The sequence below is a fragment of the Carassius carassius genome, chromosome 14, assembly GCF_963082965.1.
Source record: "Carassius carassius chromosome 14, fCarCar2.1, whole genome shotgun sequence".
In the NCBI taxonomy this organism is placed as follows: domain Eukaryota; kingdom Metazoa; phylum Chordata; class Actinopteri; order Cypriniformes; family Cyprinidae; genus Carassius; species Carassius carassius.
The window spans coordinates 12,902,431-12,920,502 of NC_081768.1; the positions used below are offsets into that span (position 1 = coordinate 12,902,431).

The window sequence follows — 18,072 nt, forward strand, 5'->3', positions numbered from 1 at the left end:
AATAATAAGGATACACAAGTTAAAGTGGCATATTCTTTTACGGGGGGAAATGTCATTATGTGAGAAAGCACACAATGTTGCTTTGAGCGATTGCTGTGAATATTCCACATAATTTATTTATTCCCACAACATCTTTTGTATATATTAATTTGTAAGACATCATCCTTTCGAAAAACCTCCTAATAGTAGTGATTACCTCAAGACTTGCTTTTACACAAACTCTTGGCAGATTGCTAGACTTCATTATTATAGACCTTGAGTACTGATAAGTTGAACTGGGGAGGTACAGAACATTCTTTCCAATTCAAGGTCTCCCATGATGCTGTGAATGGGCAGATGTGCATAGTGCAAGACCTTTTACCAAGAACTTAAAAGTTAATCTTTGTTATTTATTAGCTGTTGATATCGCAAACTAATATTTTTTTCTCAGAAATTAATTTTTATTTTATTATTCATTATTTTATTGATGATAATAATAATAATAATAATAATAAAATATGGACATATCAACATTAACATCCAAATTATTGCAACGTTGAAACTATATGTTGATGGCCATGGTTATATTTTGACTATTATGTAACAAAATACAGTCTGTATTCTGCACAAGTCTTGCAGACAAAAGTCAAAACTAAGTTGAAGTGAATAGTTATGCTCAAGTCCTTGCTCTAGGTCTAGGACATCCATCTGCTTGCCCTTGCAGAGGAGCTGCTGATATTGCATGTGGGATAACCTTTGTCACCTAACCCTGTGTTGGACTTTCAACAAAGGACACGTTCTCATTGCTTTTCCACATACATTTATTAAAGTTGTTCCAAGCCTAAACCTAAAAAAATATTCTAGTTAATTTGGCACAGCAACACCATAAAAAAACATATATAAATTAACAAGAAAATAGAATTTGTACATTTGGTGTACAGTGAATTGGGAAATTTTGACTACGCAGCATCTAAAAGTCTAAAAGCAAATGTTCTTACACTAAAAGATGAGACAAAAACAGTATATTGTTTTGACATTGCACTATCATTTCAAAAAGACAAATATGAATACTGGAAACAATCTCCCACAGAAAAGTCTTCACTTGAAGGTCTTATGCATGTTTTTCACGACCATCCAAAATCAGGTGTTAGAGAATAGGAGGTTGTTGGTCTCTGCCTTTTTTTTTTAACTAGCAATCTGCTATGCAATGAGCCATCTCAAAAAGCGATCTGATCTACTGTTAAAATCACTGAAAACCAGAGAATGTGATATCCACAGCATGTTATTAGAAGGGCTCTATTATTTCATCAAGTGTCTGAGCTGTTCCTGCAGGTTTTTGGAGTGTTCTACACTGTGAAAGACATTACAGATGAAGAGTTAACAAATGTTTAGAGAAAAAATAAAAAAAATAACATGCAACAATTTAAATAATTTGAATGACCTAAATATAACGACTTACTTCTTTTGAATGGCCTCTTGCCTGGATAAAAACAAAATAAAGAAATATATCAGAATTCAGTTTTGTTTTATTTAGTCTAAACTGTGAAATAACACAAATTAAAGTATGGGAAGTATGTAGTGATCAAAAAAGGTTAAAGTCAAGTCAAATCCAGATTATTTATATAGCGCTTTATAAAATACAGCTGAAAAAAGTTTATTTGTAAAGGAATTCAAACAAAGACACAATTTGTATAAATGTACAAAACTGAATCACAGTTCAGTTTTTATTTTTTTAAATTTAAGTTTATGAGGTATACGAGCCTTTCCTTTGTACAAGTACAAGATGTTAATGTAGATAAATGCAGTATATATGTATACTTGTCTACTTACTGATACTGCAAGTGGGTTGTTATAATAGACATCTTCCGTAGACTCTGCAAGAACAAAGATACTTAGAGAAGTTACATCTGCTTTATTAAACAGCCAACTGTATCATATTCGATAAAAGGAATTCTAAGGCCTCTAAATTATCAACATGATCAAAGCTACTGAGAAATCAGTTGTACACAATCTACTACATGCCTTGCCTTCTGTCCTCTGACTGATAGTTCATGCTTTTTTAGCAAGTAAAATGCCTTTAAGTATAAGCAACTTAATCAATTTAGTTGGTTATCAATATACTATATTTAAAAATCATATTCAAATCTAAAAAGCATATCAATGCATTGCATTATTTGCACGCCGCAGTAAAAACTAGAGCTTTGATCATAAAACTAAAGATTTAAATATCATCAAGAAATATTACTGAGAGATATAAAGTGGCAACTGTCATTTACATGCATTTGATGTAGTCTGTTATACTGTTGTATCTTATAAAGAAAATCATTTTGCCTTTATCTCACTTACATCTTCAGAATGCAGAATTGCATCTTCTTGAATTACCATATTTCTCGCTGCCTGACTGAGTAGCTGTAAAGTAGAAGAGACCACTGTTATTTTATGAGACAACTGCATTCATCCATCTCAAAACCTAGTGAACACCTGTCTGATCACAGCATGTCTGGACATCATATAATGGCAAATTTTTTGGGGCATATGAATCCCAGGATATACTAAGTTTTGAGGCGTGCATCCGGTGTGTATTACTTTGAAGAGGAAACAGATAGCCGGGCAAATATCTCGCCTCATACAACGTTATATATAACAATGCAACGTTTCGTATATTTACTTCTTGGCTCCTGGATCCTTTCAAAACTTGACGGGTTAGAGCGATCACATCTCCACTGCAAGAAGTGACTTTATCAGACAATAAACCTTTAACAGATTGACCGAAGCGAGGCTGCGTCTCGGAGGAAGCCATCACTGTTTACTACGGCTCCAGGCGAGGGACAATTTCAAATATGAACGCGAATGACACAGATGAGAGGATGGGGAAGATGTTTAGTAAGGCTACTTAGAAAACTTTATCTAACTTCATCTTTATCTTAGACATTTTATAACTTTAAGTAACTTTAATACGCAAAGTTAATACGTAATAAAAATACGTTTAATAACAAAGCACTTAAGTGAAGTCAAGGCATGTTAAGTCAGTTTATTATAGCACATTTCTTGTGTTATGTGATTGGACAATATTTTATATAGAGTATTTTTATATATTTTATTCTTAAGTATTTAAAATTCATTTTATTTTTCTTATTTAAAATTTAAAATCTGCTTTTATTAATGTGATTATAAACACTTTTATTCACCATTGTGATTTGTATGAAATGTACAATAAGCTTGCCTTGCCATATGAAATCTATTAAATATAAATAATTATGTAGCATAAAATAAATATATAGCATCAAATGTAGCTTCTTTCCCTTTTTTTTCAATTATCCCATTTAAATCCTCTTAATGTAAGAAAGAAAAAAAGATTATTTAGCTGTATGTTTAAAATACTGTTAGTGATAACAAACCAACATTTATTGTAGCCTACATTTTATTTGTAATTTTATAGGCTACATTTTGTCTAAGTCATTTTTACATCCATTTTATATTATTTTATGTTTTATGCAATTGTTTCTAGAAAAAACACAAAAAAACAGGATTTTAATGTGAGCAAAAAATAAAAATAAATCCTATAGAAAATTTAACAGACTATGAACTTTGTATTAAAGACAATAAGGTTTAGTTTGACCTATTAATGGTCATCATTTTCCAAAGGTTAAGCACTCCCCTTATTTTATCATTTATCAAAAAAGGCTATTTTGTTTTTAAGACTTTCTAGCCTAATTTTGTATACTATTTGTAGAAAGTGGCATTTTATCAGTTGCACAGCATTACAGCATGCAGTCGTGATTGTTTCTGTAAGCTCCAAAAGAAGTATAACTTACAAAGTTAAGCTAAAAGTTGAAAGAAATGTTACATTTCAGGAAAATTTCCAAAAGATTATATATATAATCAAATCAAATAGAAAATCAAAAATGGGCTTCATGCATTTCTTGAATGTGGGGAACCAATCAACAGCTATGTTGAAAACAGCCCTGATGACACTTAGATAGTTGAGGCTAAACTATTTCAGGGTCAAGGAGGTGGCATTGAAGAATTCGCATAAAAATCTCCCGTCGCCTCGCCCATACAGGCAGTGCTGATTTGAAGAGCTGGTGAACACTTGGTTGAATGTAGCTGACCATGTCTGACCAACTCATCCTGCCATGGCTTCTCTGTTCATGCCTGTTATCTACAGTAGCTCTACTAGCACTGTATCTCAAAAGGAAGATGAATGGATTTGTGCCAGGCGGCAGATCTCCTCCAAGCCTCCCATCACTCCCCATCATCGGGAGTCTCCTCAGCCTCGTAACTGACTGTCCTCCACACATCTTCTTTCAGCAGCTGCAGAAGAAATACGGAGATCTTTATTCCCTCATGATGGGCTCCCACAAAGTCCTGATTGTGAACAACCACCATCATGCAAAAGAGATCCTGATGAAAAAAGGGAAAATATTTGCAGGGAGGCCACGAACTGTAAGTAAACTTTCATCAGCAGCTGAATTTCACTAAAATATTTACTTTACTTTACATGTTTGTCTTTAAGGTTACAACAGACTTATTAACTCGAGATGGGAAAGATATAGCATTTGCTGACTACAGTTCCACATGGAAGTTCCATCGGAAAATGGTGCATGGAGCTCTTTGCATGTTTGGTGAAGGTTCAGTTTGTATTGAAAAGATAAGTGAGTATCACTGCAACCAACATGATATACAACTATATAAAGCAATGTAAATGATAAAAAATGCATACAAAATTGAAAAGTATACAAATCATGGCATGCTACCTAATTCTTACTTTCCACCTGAAGTCTGCAGGGAGGCCAGCTCTATGTGTGACATGTTGACTGAATCCCAGAACAGCGTTGTGGATCTGGCTCCGGAGCTGACTCGTGCCGTCACAAATGTGGTGTGTGCCTTGTGTTTCAACTCCTCATACAAACGTGGAGATGCTGAGTTTGAGTCCATGCTCCAGTACAGTCAGGGAATCGTGGATACAGTCGCTAAGGACAGCTTGGTGGATATTTTCCCATGGCTGCAGGTAAGCTTTAATATGTGATGATGTGTCTTACACAGCAAGATTCTTAATTGTTTTTGGAAAGAGGTCTCACCAGGGGTGTATTTAATTGATAAAAAATTACAGTAAAAACAGTCATTTCAGAACTCAAAATAACTATTGTCTAGTTTCTAATTTTAGAATGTAATTTATTTCTGTGATGCAAAGCTGAATTTTCAGCATACTGTTTTACGCTAGTCTTTAGTGTCTCTTTCATAAGATCATAAATTCATAAAATCATTTTAGTATGCTGATGTGCTGCTCTAAACTGGCTTATACTAAACTGGCTTATATTTATGTGAAAACAACAATACATTTGTTAAGGCTTCTTTGATGAACAGAAAGTTCGAAAGAACCACATTTATTTGAAACAGAAGATGTTTAATGACATTATAAATAAGCTACTGTATCTTTTTTGTCACTTTTGATCAATTTAATGCATCCTTGCTGAATAAACGTATTGATTTCTTTCAAACGAATCTTACTTTTGAACGGTAATTCTTGGCTTTCCTAGTGGTTAGTTATACCTAAGATATAATAAAAATCATTTTTGTCTTATGCTTTGAATTCAAATAGCCTACATGTGTGTTTTTCCTCCAAGATATTCCCAAACAAAGACCTCAAAATCCTAAAACAGTGTGTTTCAATCAGAGACAAACTGCTTCAAAAGAAATACGAGGAGCACAAGGTAAGCGTGCATTTTCACTATTACAAAAATGCAAATGAAAATGTGGAATACTCCCTGTTAGTAATCAACATGAGTTCAGAAAAGCTGTGTGAACAATAAACAGTCTTAGATGGAGTGAAAAATTACATATATTATAAATTAGTGTAGTGTACTAGATTCAACAAAGAGCCCGCTGTCACTGAGAAAAAGTCGGTGCTTTACTATGATTTCTCCCTCATTATCCTGGGATTCGTCTCCCTCTGCAGGTGGATTACAGCGACAACGTCCAGCGGGATCTCTTGGATGCACTTCTGAGGGCCAAACGAAGCTCAGAGAATAACAACACCAGCACTCATGATGTTGGTTTAACTGAAGACCACGTGCTCATGACTGTGGGGGATATCTTCGGGGCAGGGGTGGAGACCACAACTACTGTACTCAAATGGTCGATAGCTTACCTTGTCCATAATCCACAGGTAAATAAACTGCTCACAACTGGCATTTAGGAATCAGTTCTTGCAACGACGAAACTTAATAGATGTTCTTTACATTTGGCATTAGGTGCAGAGAAAGATTCAGGAGGAGCTGGACAATAAGATTGGAAAAGACAGACAGCCTCAGCTCAGTGACAGAGGGAATTTGCCTTATCTTGAGGCCACAATAAGAGAAGTTCTGAGGATCCGACCTGTCGCCCCACTTCTCATCCCTCATGTGGCGCTCCAAGACTCCAGGTAGGGTTAAAAAAAAAAGAACCAAAAAAAAGACCCCCCCCCCCCCCCCCCCAAAAAAAAATATATATATATTTTCCTTTATTTTGCAAGGATGCATGAAATTGTGAAAGAAAATAAATTTTTCTACTTTTGACCAAATATTACTGAAAAAACGCATCACAGTATCCAAAAAAATATTAGGAGGCACAGCTGTTTTCAACATTTATAATAAGCAGAAATGTTTTTTAGCTGCAAATCACCGTATTAGAATGATTTCTGAAAGCTGTATTTATCTTATTGACCTCAAACATTTGAGTAGTAGCTTATTCCATTCCATTTTATTTAATATTTTATTAATTTGGATGATTATTTGCTATTTGTTTTTGAAGTTTAATGAACATCATTTGAATATTTGAAAAATAAAAACGTCCAAATTTTACCCTCGGGGTTGCAAAAATTTCACATTCATATTAAATCCTGTTTAGCGTGATGTCTTCTCTGCTCTCTTTGACAGTGTCGGAGAATACACTGTGCAGAAAGGAACCCGAGTCATTATTAACCTGTGGTCTTTACATCATGATGAGAAGGAATGGAAGAATCCTGAGCTGTTTGACCCAGGTGAGAATCTGCAGTGATAACAAACATTCATGTAATCTGTGAACATTTCCAAATACAATGAATCCTCTCAACCGACAGGGAGATTTCTGAACGAGGAGGGTGATGGTTTGTGCTGCCCTTCGGCCAGCTATCTGCCCTTCGGCGCAGGGATTCGAGTTTGTCTCGGCGAGGCTCTGGCGAAGATGGAACTCTTCCTCTTCCTGTCATGGATTTTGCAAAGATTCATACTAGAGATGCCCACTGGCCAGCCTCTGCCTGACCTCCAGGGCAAGTTTGGTGTGGTTCTTCAACCCAAGAAATTTAAAGTCATTGCTAAACTAAGAGCAGATTGGGAAAAATCCCCACTAATGCAGCACTGCTGAGTAAATTATCTGTGTTTTGTACTCTTGAGACAGTGCTAATTTTTTATGATGCCTGCTATCGAATATCACAGATTAGACATGAATATAATTAATATATTAAGACAGTGTGACTCCATGGTCAACAGTAATTGAATAGTGTGCAACAGTCAAGTTCTGGAGGTAAAAATCCCATTCATTTTCTTGATGGGCAACTGAACTGTTCATTAATGGTATGTGCTTTTGCTGAAGTCATCAGTCCACATTATTTCAACATGGAATTTTTGATGAAAAACCACATTAACCATAATTCTGCAAAGAAATATCCACCAATCAGAAAATCAAAACAAGCAAAAAAGAACACTCTCACTAAATACCGTGAATGATGTCAATCTCTCTGCATTCTCAAATACTTAAATTTGTAAAACAAATGTAAATATTGCTTCTATACATGCATAATCATCTTTAAATCAAGTTATTTTCCCACCATTTTTTAGTTGTCAATTTCTTCTTTCCTTCAATAAAACTGTTAAGTACACAGTCTTGTACCTTTGTCATTTTGTCTAAGTTTCTTTTTTTTTTTTTAAAGACTTTTAAGAAATTCCTATAGGAAAATGAATAAGAAAAAATACTTTGAGAAACAAAAATGGCTGAAAATGGAAAAAACTGCCATTTTGGATGCGTAATTGAACCACTCACAGAAATCCACAGGCTTTCAAAGCTTTTTCTTTATTAATATGGAACATTCTTTGATACTCTTTAATTTGGTTGAGTCTTCTTATAAAATGCGGAAAAGACAGTTTCATATATAAAAAGAAAGTGACTATGGATACAAAACTAAAACATAGTACCAGGCTTGAATCAAAGATTAAGAGAGAGAAAAAAAGCAGTTGGCTTGCAAAGCCTTTGTCACCATCAAGCCCGCACACACACACACACACACACACACACTCACTGCTCAGTGTCAAAACAGTGCAATGACAACTTTTTTAGGCAAAACAAATGAACATCTCATTCACAGTGAGCTACCCAACACAGTGACTCAGATTTCCACTTTTAATCAATACCTTTGGTCTCAAACATCAAAAGACGATAGAAAACAATGGCGACTCGAACTACAGAAAGATAGTTGACTTTGTAGCTTCAAGCTTCACTTAATCGGTCAAATAATTTTGATGCTATAACTGGTCCAAATCATTCAGAATGCTCAATTTTAGTTTTGCCAAACAATACTGCTATCAAAATATTTCTGAAGGCACCACGTAAATGTTGAAATTCTACCTCCCGAACCGTTTTTTCTTCTTCCAGCCAACACTAGGAACTTAATTTACCGGCCACATCACTTCTGATAGAAAATTAGCTACCATTTACAAAGGAACACTCTGATCTGAAAATCAACAGAGCCGAAAAGCCATCTGTGCCCAAGCTAAGACTATTAAAGGATGCCTACAACTGCTAATCTAAACCAAAGGTCAAAGAAACACAGTGGCCTGAAGAACGATCCACTTAAAGCATCCTACTATGACACACACACACACACACTCAGACAGTGTAGGGAAGTGAAGTGTAGTGGAGCAGCTTTCAGTCTCACTGCCACAGAAACACAAAATCTCAATCTCATCATGAACCCGACTTAAGTGCTACACTAATATGACAGTAACCTTACCTGGTCTGCTACAACAAAATGCACATTAAAATATTTAATAAGGCCTTTACATAAGTTAATGTTAGTGGTGCAAGAGTTCCCTTACAGTGTTAAGATACAAAAACAACTTAAAAGCATTATGGGAGAATATAGAAATTAAATTAAGGCAAAAAAAAAAAACGTTTTAACTTTTAGGTTTTGATGGAAGGCTTATCAAGTTATCCTTTCAAAGAAGACGTTACCACTGAGCAAAATCTTCACTCATACTGGCCCTTATTTTATGCAGAAATCAAAACTACGAGACACACTCTTCTTTTTAAGGCATATGAAAACTACATAGATCAACAAAGGCACCGAGTGTAAATGTACAAGCTGGGTTCAATCTATATACTAAGGTATTTTCAGCCTTCATTTGAAGAGTCTTTGCATAATGGAGTTCAAAACAGTATATAGCATGTGAATGTATTCAGTTTAAGCAAATAATGATGCAAAACATTGGATAAAGCCCAAGACAATGTTATACAAAGATGAGACAAAATAAACAAAATGGCAACCATACTCTGCTAAGTAGGGAGCACATTCACTTATTGATACAAAAAGACAAAAAATATATATTTGAGATAATTGCTTTCCTTCATTGTTCTGAATAGCATCATGCAGATACTCCAGATCAAACATTTTCAGAAAAAAGACAAGTGATAAAAACCAGAAACAACAAATGAATATTAAAGCTCTGAAGTTTTAACAGACTGCTCTGTGGCTGTCTTTTCCATTTTTTTTTCATGCACATTATGATCTTAAATGGATAATCCACCAAAAAATGAAAATTGTTATCAATTACTTTTAATCAAACCTGCAATATTTCTGTACCCCCTACGAACTTCCACATGAATATTGATGCTTCAAAAAGATCATAAATGATTCCATATGAATCAAGTGGTTTAATCAAAGTCTTCTGAAGAGACATAATTGGCTTATATAATTAACAGATTTGATTCAAGCTTTTATTCATATTTAACAAGAAACGTGGAAGAATAATTTCAACTGTACTTGCTTGAACTTCACTGGTTCTCGTGCATCATGCGTTTCATCCTTTATTTACCATATTTGATGTGCTCTATGCATGTGCATATGGATTTATTTTACAATCTTTTCAAAGCACCCACTTTTAGTGGAATATGCTTTTTTTTTTAAATGGATCTCATTTTTTTAATTAAAAATATCTTCACTTGTGTTTTAAACATGAACAAATGTCTTGTGTATTTGGAATTCCTTAAGAGAGACTAAAAGACGGATCTTTCATTTTTGGGTGGACTGTCCCTTTAAGTATTTTAAAATGACATTACAGGTAAGAACTCAGGAGCAAAAGCCAGCACAAATCAATATCCCCTGATCTTGTGTGCAATCTTCATCTCAGTAGGAGGAAATCAGCCAAAAAGCAATGTAAGCTTCCAAATCTACAGGCATGTCACCCAGAGCTCAATAAGGCTATAAACTAAGTTGAATTTCCCCTGTGGCTTTGATTGTGATCTCTCTGTGAGGCAACAGACTTTACTAGATTACCCTATTAATCCATAAAACCTCGAGGACTCACACATTAACACCCTTTTAAAACTCTCCTTCTCCCTCCCTCCCTCCCTATCCATCTCTTTCTCTCTCACTCTCACACAGACACACTCAAAGTACAACCAAAGTGGCATTGCTGACAGTACAAACTGATGTATCTCAAGAACGTAAAGGGAGACAGCAGTCTAAAGTAAGTCTCTGCTGGAACCGGTTGTGCTCAACTCTGGGGGTCTGTGTTGCTGACGTGATGCGGACCGTCCTGTTCGTTGATGGTGTGCAGATGGAGGCAGACTGGAGGCCGCTGATGCTCTCTGTGCTCTAGAGGCACGTCTGAGGCAGCCAGGCCCTGTTCCTCATCCCCTGGACCACGAGGAGGGCTGCTGCCATGGAGGTTGCAGCTTTCACAGAAGTCCTGCTCCTCAAGCGCCCCTCCATCCATGTGCCCTACAAGCTCTTTCATCTCCTCCTCTTCCTCTCCATCCCCGGGCCCCTGGTTGCAAACGCATACCTCAATCCCAGAGTCACCTGTGAAGCGCCGGTGGCGTCCTGGAGTCTTGTCTTTGCTGTCGGGAGAACAGTCTTCTACGGGTTCAGTCAGATCCTCAACGGAGCTGCCCTGTTTGATGGGGCTGTGTGAGGTAGCACACGCCACCTCCTGGGGCTGCTCGTCCTCTTCTCGGCTGAGGTACTGTGGTTTGTAGGTGCTTCCGAAAGGTCGGTGTGCAGTGGGAGTATTTGGCTGCCCTACACAGGGTCCCGGGGAACAGTTCTCAGATGCAGACGGGACGACGGGGCTAGACTGCAGGGGAGGGCAGAGCTCTTCTGGTTGTTCAGAGCACATGGGGTCAATGCTGGTGGACTGGCCTGGATGAGAGGCACTGTATGGAGGCGGGGGTGTCGGTGGTCTGTTCTCAACTTCCTCATAAGCTGGTAAGAGGTAGCCAGGCAGGAACCCTGGAGAAGAGTACGAAGAAATGCATTTATTGACTGACCGCAACTAAACCATGCATTTCTTCTAAGGGACAATGAACAGATCTAGTAGTAGTTCTTCCAAGCTCTTAATAACTTGATTCAGATATTATTGTTAGCTATTTACAGACAGTTATCACTGATCTGCATACTTTTTATCCAACTTGTGCTGCTTTGTTGGGCATTCTAGAATAATAGTAACTGATAAAATAAATAACTGTAATAACTCAAATGTACCCAATCTATATTTGTTTACTGTTCCACTTACATTATTGTATATTTCATATGTTGTATATTTCAAAAGATATTTCTTTGTACACTAAGAAAAAGCTTATAGAACAGTTTACATTGCACACAACTATAACATGAGATGCAAACAGGTAAGGGGGAAAAAAGGTGCAGATCGGAGGCATCCTCCACATGGAATTTCTTTTAAAGATATTTGCTTTATATGCTCATCTGTACTTTAAGGTATTTTTACTAATATTTTTATTACCTTATATGTCCAAAACTGTAATGTTTCAAAGAAAATCAAATAAAAAAATGAACATCTTGTTGCAACATTTTACAAAAATCAAGATTGAATATATTTGGTCAAAATCCTATGTTCTAAATGATGAAGTGCTGTGCAGGCTATTTAAGACAATATTGGCTGATTAACCGGCAATGCTGAACAAAACATAAAGCTTTCCCTCTCTCTCTTCACCGTTCCCACATCGCAGACCTCAAATATATAAAATATTAACCTTTTTATACATAGTTTCTGAAGTAAAGCGTAAAGGAAATACTATACAAACTTACTGAAACAACCAGGAGCCAGCTGCATAAACTTAGCCACCATATTAAGACTGTGCCTTAAGAACTAGTTTGACTAACTAGCAGTTGCCAAGGGGTTATCAGTCTAAATGTTCCAATACAAATAAGACCAATCTACCTTTAACTGAATTAAAAATGTTATCCCCAGTCTTGAAAAAAAAAAGAAATTAGATCGCTAACTTTTTAAGACCTGTCTAAACAAGTTTATGCAACCAGCCCCAGTTCTTTATTCACTCTTGTAAGATCACAAGCACCCTTGTAAGACCCCGTCACCTTTCTCATCGGATCTAAGCAAATCTCACAGGTGACCTATTTTGATTTCAAGAAAGTGAACTTGTCACTGAATAGTTTGCATCTTTGTATAACTCCAATCATCCTTTTTCTTCACCTGTACATCAGTGTCTGATTCACTCTCTGTGGCCAAAACTAAATTGCACCTTGGGAGATAAATTTATATTGTATTGTATTGATTAGAGGTAGAATGACAGGGGAATGAATCGGGTACTGACTGAAATAAAAGGGTAGAGAGGAGTAATTATGGGCTTCTCTATAAGCAATGAGGTTGATCTCATGCTGCCGCTGCTGTTGTTGCAGTCTGTGTTTGGCTCGACGATGGTGGCACAAACAGCAGCAGCCCACAATGATGATGAGAGTCAGGACCAACCAAAACCCTGATGAAAGAGCACACACATAACACAGTACTGTTAATGAGGGAAGAGAACATCATGTCCGAACCAGGCACAACACACCATAAATTACAACTCCTCCATGTTAATCGAGGTCGTTGTCACCAGTGATGTCTGACAAGATGTTTTGTTAGTTGCTTGGTTTCTATTTTCATTGTCTTAAAGCTCCACCCACAGTCAAACTTCATTAGTCTAACATTTAGATTTTTTGGATGAACACTTTGTACATGCTATTATTTAAAAGTTTGGAGTTGTTGATGATTTTTAAAATGTTTTTTTAGAAAATAGTCTCTATTGCTTATGATGACTGCATTTATTTGATCAAAAATACAGTAAAAAGAGCAATACAGTGAAACAATATTACAATTTACAATAACGTTCATATTTTAATATATTTTAAAGTGCAATTTATTCCTGTGGTGCCAGTCTTCACTTTCACATGATCCTTCAGAAATTGTTTTAATATGCTTATTTAGTGTTAAGAAAAAATTTTTTTTACACATTGATGAATTTTTTTATACGGTGATACTTTTTTTCAGGATTCTCTGAAGGACAGAAAGTAAAAAATGGGTTTATTTGAAATAAAATGTCTTTTTTTGTCACTTTTATTGTAAGCATCTGTGCTTAAAGTATTAATTTCTTCACAAAAACAAAATAATATCTATAAAATACTTTCATATTGGTACAGAAATGTCTTCTCCCAATCTGCCACCAGATCACAAGAGAAGAATGTGCTGGGCATTAGGGTGTGACGCTCATCAGCCAACGGCAAGAGTCGTGTGGGTCAATGTCATGTGAGATCCATCCAAGAGTGTGAAACTTTGCCCCAAATAAAGCAGAGACCTTTTCTGGCAGACAGAGGGGTCCACTTTTCCTAATAGAGAAATTTAAGGCAGCTGTTTACAGGGGCTGGTCTGATCGGGTTACACTGGATTTGTGTCTGTCCGAGTATGTATTTGGCACATTGTACAAAACCCAAAGTGCAGCCCCTTGACTCAGCAGACGATGTGCTGTAATTACCGTGGAGATGAGGTTAGTCCTCAGTTATTAAAATAGATGGTACACCAGAGGCAGAGGGGTAATTTGATAGGAAAAGGAACATCGCCAACGGGTGTGAACGGGGCAGAACAACAACTAGATCAGGGGCAGCCAATGGCATAAATGTTAGAAGCAACCAACACATATCACACTCATAATTAAAACCTATAAAAGATGTTTAAAAAAAAGGTAAAAAAACAACAACATTATATCCGTTTGTACTGTCACATGCATTTGTGCTTGAAATGATAGCAGATCTGGTTCCAGTAAGCTACGTGATTGAACTCCTAAATCCCATTACTATTTACGGAAACAAAACAATTACAGTGTCAAATGTGAGCCATGACTTGGGATGTCTTTTCCCAAGGCTTGCCGCCTCCTGTCCAACCCATAGCTAGCATCAGAAGTTTGGGCTGCTTACTGCAAACAACTTTTGAAAGAACAAAAACAGGTGGCATGTTACACCCCTAAATGCTATTACAACTGTATTTAAATGCTGAATCATTTCAACGTTGAATGTAATCTAACTTTTAAAAAATCTAGACCGGCTGCCTTTTCAATCACAGTTTACAGTGTCCTGGAATTGGGACGACTGTATATTACACAACCAATATGCACTTAAAAATGACTACACACATATCCAAAGCAATTTGAGGATGTTTCATACACTATAGAGAACATATACACCATGGACAGACCTCATCTTACAGCATGTGTAGGCAGGAAGGACTTAGATACTTACACCACACCTCGTAGTAATAGCTGCAACACTGAGATTCTCCACAGCAGTGGCCCGAATCACAGAAGTAACTCTGGTTGTTCACTCCTACACAAGGCAGCCGAGTCTGCAAAAACAAAACAGATAATAAAAGCATATTATCAGCACAGATCCCAGAACAGCTCTGTGCACCAAAGGCTTTTTTTGATGGCGAAACACTAAACTAAAATTACATTTCAGTGCAATATATAGCCAAACGAATAAGTACAGTAATAAATAAAGTAAATAAATATCTCCAAGACAGTGATACATACAGGTGATAATACCCAGCACATTAATACAGTTGACAGGCAGATCGCTTTGCAAATCTTTGTGCAGAATGTTTTATACTTCCATATAAAGTTACGTTTGATAATTAAATTAAAAATAATAATGCTGATTCCTCTGCTCTTTTACCTGTCTAAACCCCAGGAGAAAAGGCATGATAGGCGTCTGATAGCGAAATCAACACAGCAGAGACACAGAGTTTTGTTACACAGGGCTGCAAAGACCAAGGGAGAGACAGAAGAGGAAGGTCGGGCTCGGGCCACCCACCACCCACCACCCACACATGGTACAGTGTGACATGAACTGCCCCCTTTATTAGCTGGAGGGGCTCGATTTAAACACACACATACACAGCCTCCCTCATGGCATTTCAGACTAAGCGAGGGCTGCCAGGGAATGCAAGTAAACAGGATGAACAGACAAGCGATCTGTGCTTTTCTCACATACACGCAGACATCGATAACAACTGCTGGCCTGACAGTTGCCTCGAGTGGTGTGCTAGATACAGGTATAGCGAAACTGAAATCTTGCCTGGGTGTTCAGTGCTGCAAACCTGTGCAGGGTTGGATGTAGTGCAAAAAAATGGACAGAATGGCAAATGGCATCAAACAGCTGAGGTAATGCAGAAGACAAAAAATACCAATCAAATACATTTTTAGAGATAATGCCGGAGTAAATTTATTCTCTTTTAAAGCTGAATTTACATTGGAAGGGGATATGTACAATACTGTTCAAAAGTTTGGTGGGGCTCATTGAGGTTTTTTTTTTCTTTTTGAAATTAATATTCAGCATGGACACAATAAATTGATCAAAAGTGAGAGGAAAAACATTCAGAATATTACAAAAGGTTTCTATTTCAAATAAATGCAGTTCCTTTGAACTTTCCATTCATCAGTGAAGAAACCTGGAAAAAACAACATAAAAACCATACAGACTTCTCAGCTTTTGAACAGGCGTGTGTCGTTTGAAAAAAATGCTGTGATGCAGAGCTTCTCATGATCCTTTCCTAATTCTTCAAAAGTCCTGTTTGACTTCAGAAATGTGACTATTGAAGTAAAAGCTGTGAACGCCATTTCGTAGGCACAACGCATGTTGTTTTTGTAATGTTAGAAGATCCGCATATCTTTTAGGCACCTACATTCCCTCAGAGATAACACCTGTGGAGAGCAAACAGCTCGCTCCCTGCTTTTTTCATTCCCTGACCTTGATCTACCACCTGTCACAACAGAGAGAAGAGCATCTTCTTCATACACACCTATCAGTCAAGGCCAGAATAAAAGCACACAATCAAAACAGTCTTAGCCCTTCATTGTTGAAATCTTTTAAATATGTGGGAAAAATTAAATATTTGTCCTAGACAGCCAACATTAAAAAGTCAATCACAGTCAACTGTACAACTCAAACTGTGATTAGACTGCAGAAGGATCACAACCTTAATACCAATAAAACCTTGCGCTGATTGAAATATCATATTGTACATCCTTACTTCAGTGGCAGCAGTAATAACAGACTTTTTTCATTATTTATCCATCAGAAAGGATAATGTTCAGCCCGAGACCAAGCTTTATGAATCATTCATTTGGCTGTGTATTTACATGTAACCTCAGCAAGACTGAAATGGAACAGACTTTCCAAGAATTGTATTCTGTTTACAGATTAACATCGCTGAACGTTTTAGAATTAGTCTAAATAGGAATCTAAACGTACGGAATCAGGGTATGAATTGCTGACTTTAACAAAAAATTTAAAAGATCCACTCAAGGATATTGAATCACTTACTAAAAAGCAGCCAAGGTCACTACCGACCGACTACTGAAATTCCTTTCTTTCTGTCCTTTCTTTGGCAACCACCATTGTTATGTATGGCAAATAAAATATGGCAGTCCACATATCAGGTCCCACATTATTATTATTAGGTGTCTTTAACTACTATCTATAAAAAGGTTAAATATATCTTGTGTTTTAAGAACTTACAGTGTTCATACTGCAAAACACTTTGTGGCTTTTGAGATGGGATAGAGGTAAGGTTAGGGACAGGTTTTATGTAATTAAAATGTACGTTTCATAGAAGTATACTGTAAAAACACGATTAATTTAAATGCTGGTCTATTGTAGGGGGTCAACTTTACACCTATAACTAAATTTATTTTATTTTACACTTAAAAGTAATGATACTTAATGACGTGACACACCTGAAGTCCATATCATAGATCAGTGAATGTATATTCATGTACATTTATTTACTTTAAAAGCCATATGAACATATCTAAAACTGTTCAGATCAGCCCTCTCTAGGTTCTTGTCATCTAGGTTGTTGAGTTTACTAAAACGGATTTTTTTTTTTAAGCGGACGATAAATCTCACTTTCGAACTTTATAAAATATGTTTGTGGCATGTCAGACTTAAAAATCTAAGTAAGCTTTGTAGTCAGTGCTGTGAACGCAAACATACAGGCTGTGCTTCAAAACCTAACGAGCTGACTACGTAGACAGCATTTTGAGTACGAGAACAACGTTTAAATGCACCTAGGGTGCCTCAAAATACTGTCTAAGTAGGCAGCTCACTAGGTTTTGTGACGAAGCCACAATCTACCGGCTAGGCTAATGATGCTAACAGGGTTTTTACCTCGGTCAACGCTGCCTCCACTGTCACCGAACCGATCGGTCCAATAACCGCGTTACTTACAAACAACCCCATTCCCTGTTTTATATATCCAACCCCCCACATTCCGTCCTTTCCCGTGGCTTTCGACACATCTGCGACACGGGAGGACATTCAGCTAGCTTGCGAGCTAGCTTCAGTTACGTCTCTTTCTTCTTTCTTTCAACTCTCTCACAAACTCCGAAAGTCTCCGCAAGCCCAGCCCCCTGCTGCTATTGGTCCGTTCAAGCGAATACTTCCTGGTTTGACAACGTAACGTAGCGACGATTGGATGATTTATCTGTCGTTTAAACACAACTAAAGCGACG

The 18,072-nt window shown here is 36.9% G+C and overlaps 3 protein-coding genes across 4 annotated transcripts; 1 reads left to right on the top strand and 2 right to left on the bottom strand.

Moving 5' to 3' along the window:
* Nucleotides 1-782: 782 nt before the first annotated feature.
* On the bottom strand, nt 783-2,806 carry borcs7 (BLOC-1 related complex subunit 7). Its single transcript, XM_059565507.1, has 5 exons — nt 2,648-2,806; nt 2,326-2,388; nt 1,810-1,853; nt 1,439-1,459; nt 783-1,330 (listed from the first exon to the last, which is right to left on the bottom strand). The coding sequence occupies exons 1-5, from the start codon at nt 2,777-2,779 to the stop codon at nt 1,279-1,281; spliced, it is 312 nt and encodes a 103-aa protein (XP_059421490.1). The 5' UTR covers nt 2,780-2,806; the 3' UTR covers nt 783-1,278.
* A 1,220-nt stretch (nt 2,807-4,026) lies between these two features.
* LOC132157044 (steroid 17-alpha-hydroxylase/17,20 lyase) lies at nt 4,027-7,633 on the top strand. The gene is made up of 8 exons (XM_059566179.1): nt 4,027-4,425; nt 4,496-4,634; nt 4,761-4,990; nt 5,607-5,693; nt 5,939-6,148; nt 6,234-6,403; nt 6,897-7,000; nt 7,079-7,633. The coding sequence occupies exons 1-8, from the start codon at nt 4,093-4,095 to the stop codon at nt 7,360-7,362; spliced, it is 1,557 nt and encodes a 518-aa protein (XP_059422162.1). The 5' UTR covers nt 4,027-4,092; the 3' UTR covers nt 7,363-7,633.
* A 409-nt stretch (nt 7,634-8,042) lies between these two features.
* On the bottom strand, nt 8,043-17,980 carry wbp1la (WW domain binding protein 1-like a). 2 transcript variants are annotated; one of them, XM_059566180.1, is made up of 4 exons: nt 17,729-17,980; nt 14,801-14,903; nt 12,844-13,005; nt 8,043-11,503 (listed from the first exon to the last, which is right to left on the bottom strand). In XM_059566180.1, exons 1-4 carry the CDS (start codon nt 17,876-17,878, stop codon nt 10,767-10,769), a joined length of 1,152 nt encoding a protein of 383 aa, XP_059422163.1. In that variant the 5' UTR covers nt 17,879-17,980; the 3' UTR covers nt 8,043-10,766. The 2 variants fall into 2 exon arrangements, with proteins under 2 accessions (XP_059422163.1, XP_059422164.1); XM_059566181.1 differs by lacking the exon at nt 17,729-17,980 and adding an exon at nt 15,233-15,363.
* Between the last annotated feature and the right edge of the window lie 92 nt (nt 17,981-18,072).